The following is an 8,489-nucleotide window of genomic DNA, read 5'->3' as shown; positions in this document are numbered from 1 at the left end:
GTCGGTTCAGCCCACACACTGCTAGCATGACACACACTCTGTGTATTACGAGAGTGTGTGTGTGTGCGTGCACGTGTGAGTGTGCACGTTGTCTCCCACTCCAATGCGTGGGTTAGAAAACACACCTCTCTCTTGAGCGAGCGGGCGAGCCAGAGAGAGAGAGAGAGAGAGGGGGGTAAGCAGCGTGGGTGTGGAGGAGCGGCCCCGTCGCCATGGCAACGATGCAATAGCAAAAAAAATAAAAAGATTCAGCATCCAAGCATCTTCATCTTCATCATCATCATCATCATCATCATCATTACTGGAGGATGATGACAAGCCCTGATGCATGATGGGTGAAAAAAAACAGCTGTTGGCTCCATTTTTTATTTCACTGATGTTTGTTTTAAAGACACATCAGACCAATCAGAGCGCACGTGGCAGGAGTCACATGAGCGCCGGAGATGAAGAGGGTGTTCTCCACATGTGAACCTCTCAGTGAGGCGGAGACGCTGCTGGAGGATCAGCGAGCAGCTTCATTCTGTCACCGATATCAGCTCCATCTAAAGATCATCGATCAGTCAGGGATCAATTCAAGTTGTAATCCAAGCTACAAGAAAGTGTGCATTGATGCTCGTTTCCATCCACCAGCGTGATGACAATATAAGGTGTTTGTTCATCCATACAAGCAGGAGAGGAGCTGATTCTCACGTCAGGTGTCATTAAATGATCATAGACGAGGCCACGAAGAGACGACACGACGGACACACGACATTTCTAAAAACAGAAAAGTTCATGCTCCCGACACAACTTCTATCTTTAAAGTCGACCTATTATGCTGTTTTGTGTTTTCCTTCCCTACAGCGGTTAAGATCTCGAAAGTTAAGGTCCTTAACTCTCCTCTCTCCCACAGAAAACACTGCTCCTGAACGCCTCGTCAGTAGTCCAGCCTTTAATTCTGTAACTTTATGACATCACACCTCGTCACCATGTCACACATTTGCATAATTTATGCCCAGTGGCTAGTACAGCTGCTCTGTTGTTGTTGTTCGCGGTGCTGACTCAGGCGTGTGTGAGCCGACCAATCAGAGGAGACTGGGTGTCAAGAGGCGGGGTCTTAAAGGGACAGGAGCTCAAACAGACTGATGTGTTTATGGCAATAAAGCATGTAGACTTATTGTAGTAGTAACCTGAAAATGAGCAGAATATGCTGCCTTTAAATCTAAGGAAAGGGAAGGAAGAGTTAAAAGTAGGCAAGGAAAGGGAAAGGAGGCAAGATCAAACAAGGAAGCAAGTGAGGGACGAGGGAAGAAGATGACAGGACAGATGAAGAAACGAAAAAGAGGAAGACAAGGAAAACAAGGGAATAGAAGGTATGCAAGGAAAGGAAAGGAAAGGAAAGGGAAAAGGACCAAAGGAGGCCGCGTAAGGCAAGGCAGCAAAAGAGGGGGGAGGGAAGAGAGGAGAGTTGGCAAGGAAAGGAAATGACAAGGACCAAAGAAGGCAAGGAAGCAAAAGAGGGATGAAGGAAGGCAGGAGGAGAGTAGGGAAGGAAAGGAAAAGAGAATGCAAATGAGGAATTATCTATATTTATCCGACAGCTCGTCACTTTTTTCTTCTTTAAGCTCAGAGTTCATAAATCTGATGTTTTGTTCTAAATTAATAATCCAACAGTTTAAACGAGAACAAACAGTCAGTCGACCGACAGAACAAATTAACTGGTAACTAATCGTTTAAGACATTTGTTCCTGTGAAAAGTTTCCTCTCGTCACGTGACGTTGAGCACAAACAGCTTTTTAAATGTCACATCTATGAAGCTGGTGTCGAAGTCACAATCACAACAAACAGTTTTGCAGATATTTATGTGGCTTGAACGGTTCAGTCGGGTGTCGGATCCGTTTGTTAGAACTGTCACTGCGTCAGTATATATGAAGCCAACAATAGTGGATCCCTCCCACTCTGATCTCACTTGATGGATGAAGCCTCAGCAGAAAATAAACCTCTAATCTCCGGCTTCCCTCCTCTATAGATCTGCTGCTCGCATCGCCCGCCGCCGAGAGCAACCGACTAAATCTGTTTATTCCTGAATGAAGCGAGAACACAGCGAGAACAGACGGAGCGCAAATCTTATCAATGGACCGACTTCTGCGTGATACAGTGAGACTACTCCGACTCACACCTGCGTCACAGGCTGGACCTGTTTGAAGGTAATCAAATCAGCCAATCACAATCAAGAACTCTACAGGTGACCAGGGTACGAGCAACATTAGACGACTGACAGAGAGTACGATGCAAAGGTACATATCAGTGAGGCTGCGACTAACGATTCAACTCCATCGATTAATTGATTGGATTGGAAAAAATGAAAAAGAGGAAGACGAGGAAAAAACAGACAAGAGGACAAACAAGGAAAGGAAAGGAGCAAAGGAGGCAAGGAAGCAAAAGACGGAAGGGGGAAGAGAGACAGTGTCGGCAAGGAAAGGAGAAGAGGGAAGGAAAGGAAAGGAAGAGTTGATACCAGGGAAGGAGATGAAAGGATGAAAGGGAAAGAAGGCAAGGAAGCAAGTGAGGAGCGAGGGAAGAGGATGACAAGACGGATGAAAAAATGAAAAAGAGGAAAAGAAAAGAGGGTAGGAAAGGAAAGGAAAGGAGGCAAGTGAGGAACAAATGAGAAGATGACAAAGATGAGAGGAAGGAAAGAGGAAAGTACCAAAAGTACTTATAAATGTATTTATGTATGGATGGACTCATCATTTTTAAAATAACAAATCTATTCCTCGTATGAATTTTACATTTGTGAAGGATTTCCAGCAGTTCTGACTTAAATCAGATACAAAAACATTGTCCAACAGATACAATATATATTTAAAACCTTTTTTAATTAAACTTGTGTCTGTTGAACAGACTTTGTACGAGCTGCAGATAACATCAGCTGTGAGCTGCTGTTTCTGTCTGGTGCAGCGTTACAACTCCCTCTGCTGGACACAACCAGCTTGTACTCTGATTTTCAGCGCTTACATTTGTTTCTGAATTATATCTGACAAAAGAAAAGATAAAAAAAACCTTCATCAGCTGATCTCCGGCAGAAAACATCAGTGCTCTGAACACTCGGGTCGATGTTTCTGTCCACAGCCTGCAGGCAGATGTTTGTTGTGCAGGATGAAGCAGGTTTAAAACCTTCGGGGGATTTTTTTCTGCACCGTTTGATAAAAGTTTCCCACCGAGCTGACAATCTGTACTTCGGGGCTTTACATTTTAATTTCAGGCTGAACATCCCGACTGATAACAGGCGGCCCTGTTGCCATAGCAACCGCCCACCTGCTGGAGATTAAAAGCTGTTTGACATGTGTATCTGAGGTGCGTTCAGGTGTTGGAGTGATGTCGGGATATTATGAATCCCAAAGGAACGAGCTCCGGAGCAGAACCACCAGCACCACCTTCAACACACTAAACATCCATTTTCCAATATCTATTACATATATTTCTATTAATTTACTTACCTGAAGCCTTTCTGAAGGCACTATCTGCATTTGCTTTAGAAATATTAATGTTTTCCCTGAAATTATGAGCTGATCATGAGAAAACACACGTGAGGGTGAAAGACTGCTGCTTTCTTCAAGACAGACTCGGCAGGATTTGTCGGTGAACAGTGAGCGATTCTGGAGATACAGTGTCGATTGTTGAGTCACCCAGCTCATCAAATACCAGAACTTTGGGTTGCAATCAACTCTCTTCCTCCAGAATCTCTGACTCGGGTTGGGCTGATAGAGCGAAGCCATCGCCCATGTGACAGTCATCATCCTCTGAGCCCTGCATCATCGTAACATTGGGATATAAAAAGCCCCATCAGAGGGGAAAGTGTCTCCTGAGAGTTGCCTCGAGGCCGGAGCTGCTGGTGTTTGTCCCGTTTATTATTTTCTGATTAAACCGGCTCAGTTTGGGTTAGAGTTAGCATGTTTCTCTCAACCGTACCATTGTTATTTGTGTTTGCTTGGCAGCCTAACTTTGATTTCTGAGGCTGAACACAGCTCAGTTAAGAAATGTGGTGCAGAACAGAAGACCCTGTCAAACCCAGCTTTGTAGGATGTGGATCAGCTGGTTGAGGTCAGTGGGTTGAAGTTGGCCTGAAGAACAAAAAGTCAGAGTATCACTATCATCACTGTTCCTTCTCAGGGAACGAGACTGTCTGAATCACATTCCTTCACAATCTCTACAATTTCTGCCCTCTAGTGGCAAAACACTGGTTAATGCAGCTTTAAAGTCCAGAAACACTTCATCACTTTTGTGTTTTGTTTCAGGTCGGTGCCACGTCGGTAAAATCTGTTATCAAGGTGAACAAACAGTCAGTTTGGTCGAGACTGAAGTGTTGTGTTTGTGTCTGAACATTTATTAAGACAAAAACGACTTCTGCTTTAACTTTGAGATCAGTTTATCACATTCAAACATGGAAATATTTCACAGAAACAAATCTAACAACTGTAATCTGATTACAGTGTGAATACTACAGAATGTTGTGGTTACAGGCTACTCTGATGACTGCCCTCTAAACATTATACCTGTTTCTACTGGTGGACTTTATTCACTGTTTTTAAAGACATTAGTCTGTAATTTTGCAAATATCAGCGTTTTAATCTGGTCACTACATGCTGCTCTCTGTTCGAGACGTGCGTTTGTTTTATGTCTCTTTGTGTCCCTTCAGGATCAGGTCCATGTACGCTCCAGTCACCAGACTCTCCTTAGAAACACCCAGTTTCTCCATCAGGTCCTCGGCCACCTAAATACAAATACACAGTGTTTAAGACTTCAGGTTGAACATGATGTGACTGAGTTTGACCGGTTTTACATATTTGTGTTTTTAAAATCAAATGAATAGAAACTCAAACCCACCTGCTGTCCCTCCTCAACAGTCTGCTCTGGACGCATCACCACCTGAACAAACAAACGGGTCATTCAACAGGTGACTTCACACTCACTGAACTCTGGATCCATTTTGTTCATCACACATTTACTCGCACCTGTTTGTCTTTCAGGAAGTTTGTCTCTGAGAAAAGACTTCCTGCTCCTCTGCTCTGTCTGCCGTCTGGGAAAACACTTTCAAACTCTGTCGAGCTTTAAATCAAATAAGTCAGCGACAGTCAGCGACAGTCACGACGCTGTGACGACACAGCGGAGGACGCGCGGTGCTGTGGAGGTGATGGGTTTACTCAGCGACACCTCCAACAAAGCACCGTGTGGACGTTACTTCAGGCTGTTCTGTAAGATGCTGCTGCTGTATTTCATAGTTCAACAGGGACTTCTGTTGACTTCTTCTCCTCTCATATCCTGTAAACTCTCAGGTGAACTTAATCTTATTATATGTATATTTTAATAAATATTACAGCGTCACCGTGGTTCTGTCTTTTCCAACAAATCCTTCTCTCATGACAAAGATATATATATATATAGTTTATTTTAGTACATTATATAGAGTGTGGACGTCTGAGAGCTGCATCACTTCTTTTAAATCACTTTAAAAGACTTTATCAATATTTTCTTTATATTAACTAATCACGTAATCGATTCAACACCAGTTATAAGGGGTGTGTGTGTGTGTGTGTGTGTTACCTCCAGCTCCATGTAGTGCCCCAGGCCCTCCACTGTGTCCAGGTGAACTCTGGTCTGACCAATCAGAAACAGCCGTCGCTCTTTTCGGACCTCCCCTTTAACCCCGAGGGCGTCTGACAGCACGGTCTACACACACACACACACACACACACACACACACACACACACACACACACACACACGCACAGACAGTCATTAATCTGAATTAATGACAGGGTGTAATGACAGACACACACACACAGGTTAGTTGGTGTTTACCCGCAGGCTGGACGGGTCACTGGTCGGACTGATGGAGTAACGGGACAGTTTGGGTCCATCGGTGTCGGGACGCTCGTAGAAGATCAGCTGACCGGACTCGTTCTAACAAACAAACAAAGAGTTAGTTTAATAACCAGGACACAATATGTGGTTTATTCTGGCAACAGTACTTTATTTTTAACTAATATAAGAATCATGAATTACAGTGTTTACTTTTCATTTGTCCTTTTTCCATCAATTAGTTTTTTATTTTTTTATCCATGTGATTTTGTTTGTCTTTTATACATCTTATGTCATCTTTATTTTTATTTTTGTATTTATACATTTTTAATGTTTTTCTTAAAAAAAGTTATTATACTGTATTATCTTTTATTTGTGTGTTTTTGTCTTAACTTTCATTTCATACATGCATTATTTTTTGCTCATTTTGGGGTTTTTTTTATTTTCAGTATTAATTCAGTGAATGTTGCTTTGGGATTTTTTCTTTTACTTGTATATTGTTTCTAATGACACTGCAACGATCAATATTGATTATCTGAAGTCAAACCTGTTTTATTTTGTGTATTTCTACACTGTGGTATTTGTACTTTCATTTCAGTAAAAGATCTGAATCCAGTCAAACTCAGAGGGTTAGACGGAGCGCTGTTATTACTGTGACTCTGTTTTTGTTTGATTAATAAAATGTCTTAAACTCAAAGATATTCAGTCTGTAATGATATAAAATGAAGGAAATCAGCAGATTTTCACATTTAAGAGGCTGAAAACTGAAGGCTTGGTTTGATTTCTGCTTTGGATCAAAGATTCAGGATGTGAAGGATTTTAAACCAACTACAGTTAGTGTAATGCTCCCTGCGGCCACCAGGTGGAGCCCACAGTACAGTGCCTGGTGCTGATGATGGAGCCACACACACACACACACACACACACACACACACACACACACACACACACACACCATGAAGTCTCGTAGCTTCAGTCGTCCTTGGCTGCAGTTGAAGAAGGTGTCGTGCTGTCCGATGATCGTGCCCTCTGATTGGCTGAGCTGGGCGGCCTTCTCTCCAAACTTTGTTGGGTCGCTCACTTTGGCTTTGATCTCCACGTTGGACGGCATGACTCTACTGAGCATGTGCAGAACAGAGAGAGGACAGGTGGTCAAACAGGTGTTTATTACAGTAAACTGAAGTCTGAAGTCTGCGACAGTCCTGGAGGCTGATAACTGACAGATTCATTTAAATAAATAAATAATAACGAGTTTGAGTATTAAATGAGAATATTGATAAAAGTAGTTTTGTTAAAATGTTTCCATGTATCAAATGTTTTGAATAACTTACTATATTCATATTATAGTAGAACATATATTATGAAAATAGTTTTAGAATATGGCTATAGATTAAAAAAAACACTAATCTTTAATTTCTGTAATGAATGGTTGTAAGTATGGAGGACCAAAAATAAAAAAAAATAAAGAAATACAAATAATTAACATGCCATTAAACGACTCAAAAACATTAAAATATAAATGTAAATATTAATGTATTTATGAAATGTGAGATGTTTTAATTTGCTTCTGTATTCAATTTTGTTTATACGTCTCAAATGTTTCTCATATTTGACTTGATATTTGTTTTAACTTGCTTGCTTCTATAATAACCTTATTCATTTATTTACATCTACATTTTAATATGTATTCAATATTTTTCCACCTCATTTATTTACCCAAACTTATTCAACTCTCTATTTTTCTTCTACATTTCTTTATCCATGCTGCTTCATTATAAAAAGAGGGCTGTCCACAAGTTATTCATTCAATGCCTTTATTTATCTTCCATATCATGTTTGGTAAAACTATGGCAGCATATGTATTTATTATTTTGTCAGTCTTGGTCCTCCATATAAAGAGCAGGCTGAGGACCATCATCAGTTCTAGTGGTGGAAAGTAACTGAGTACATTTACTCAAGTACTACATTAATATGATTGACTTTAATTACTTTGTAGATTCAGGTTGACAATACAACATATAAATAAATAAATAAATCATGATTCAGCATTATAGATTAAGATACCCACTTTTAACTGCTGCAACAATAAACATGATGAACACATGACTGCGTCATACTCCAATAATGTATATCACTTTGAAAGGTACTTTTACTTGTGGCATTTGAAGTACAATTTGATAACAATACTTGTTTACTTTTACTCCAGTAAACCTCTGACTGCAGGTATTTGATACCACCACATGTATCTGCCTCTCTGTTGATCAGAGCAAACGTTAGCTAGCTTGTTTGCTACCTAGTTAGCTAACGGTTAACGGTGCGTTTAACATGACGGACAGCTAACCACCAGCACAAACATGAACACAAACTAACCGTTAAACAGGTAAACTCTGACTCACCTGGTGTTTGCGGGGTCTCTGCTGCTGTTTGTCTGCGTGTCCGCACTTGATTTTACCGCGAAACCGTCCGTCCGGGGCGGAGCAGGAGGAGCGCCGGTCTGAGAGCAGCTGACGACACGAAGAAGAAGCGGAGAGAAGACGGCAAACTGACCGGAGATCAGCGCCGCGTGACGGCGGAGCCACATTTATACGAGGGTCCTCCGCGTGCTGGTCCTTCTGAGGAGGGAACCACTCTGCGCCTGCGCAGAAGAA

General features: G+C 41.5%; 1 protein-coding gene across 5 annotated transcripts; it reads right to left on the bottom strand.

The window, feature by feature from the left end:
• Positions 1-4,343: 4,343 nt before the first annotated feature.
• Positions 4,344-8,445, bottom strand: LOC311252673 (uncharacterized protein). Of its 5 annotated transcripts, XR_014621563.1 has the most exons (7): positions 8,238-8,445; positions 6,797-6,959; positions 5,842-5,943; positions 5,584-5,709; positions 4,995-5,059; positions 4,867-4,908; positions 4,620-4,753 (listed from the first exon to the last, which is right to left on the bottom strand). XR_014621563.1 is itself a non-coding variant. In XM_084346034.1 (6 exons), exons 1-6 carry the CDS (start codon positions 8,420-8,422, stop codon positions 4,655-4,657), a joined length of 714 nt encoding a protein of 237 aa, XP_084202160.1. In that variant the 5' UTR covers positions 8,423-8,444; the 3' UTR covers positions 4,344-4,654. The 5 variants fall into 5 exon arrangements, 4 of the variants coding, with proteins under 4 accessions (XP_084202160.1, XP_084202159.1, XP_084202162.1 ...); XM_084346034.1 differs by lacking the exon at positions 4,995-5,059 and having other exon boundaries at positions 4,344-4,753; positions 6,797-6,956; positions 8,238-8,444; XM_084346033.1 differs by lacking the exon at positions 4,995-5,059 and having other exon boundaries at positions 4,344-4,753; positions 8,238-8,439.
• Between the last annotated feature and the right edge of the window lie 44 nt (positions 8,446-8,489).

Source organism: Pagrus pagrus (genome assembly GCF_965226575.1).
Source record: "Pagrus pagrus genome assembly, chromosome: 23".
Taxonomy (NCBI): domain Eukaryota; kingdom Metazoa; phylum Chordata; class Actinopteri; order Spariformes; family Sparidae; genus Pagrus; species Pagrus pagrus.
Note: the sequence above shows the minus strand (reverse complement) of the source record. Positions and strands in the feature narration are given on the sequence as shown.

Coding starts and splice junctions, on each gene's coding strand:
- LOC311252673 (XM_084346033.1), bottom strand. CDS start 8,422: ATGTGGCTCCGCCGTCACGCGGCGCTGATCTCCGGTCAGTTTGCCGTC. Junction 5,710..5,841: donor GTGACCCGTCCAGCCTGCGG/GTAAACACCAAC, acceptor GTGTGTGTGTAG/ACCGTGCTGTCAGACGCCCT. Junction 4,754..4,866: donor CTGTTGAGGAGGGACAGCAG/GTGGGTTTGAGT, acceptor ATTTGTATTTAG/GTGGCCGAGGACCTGATGGA.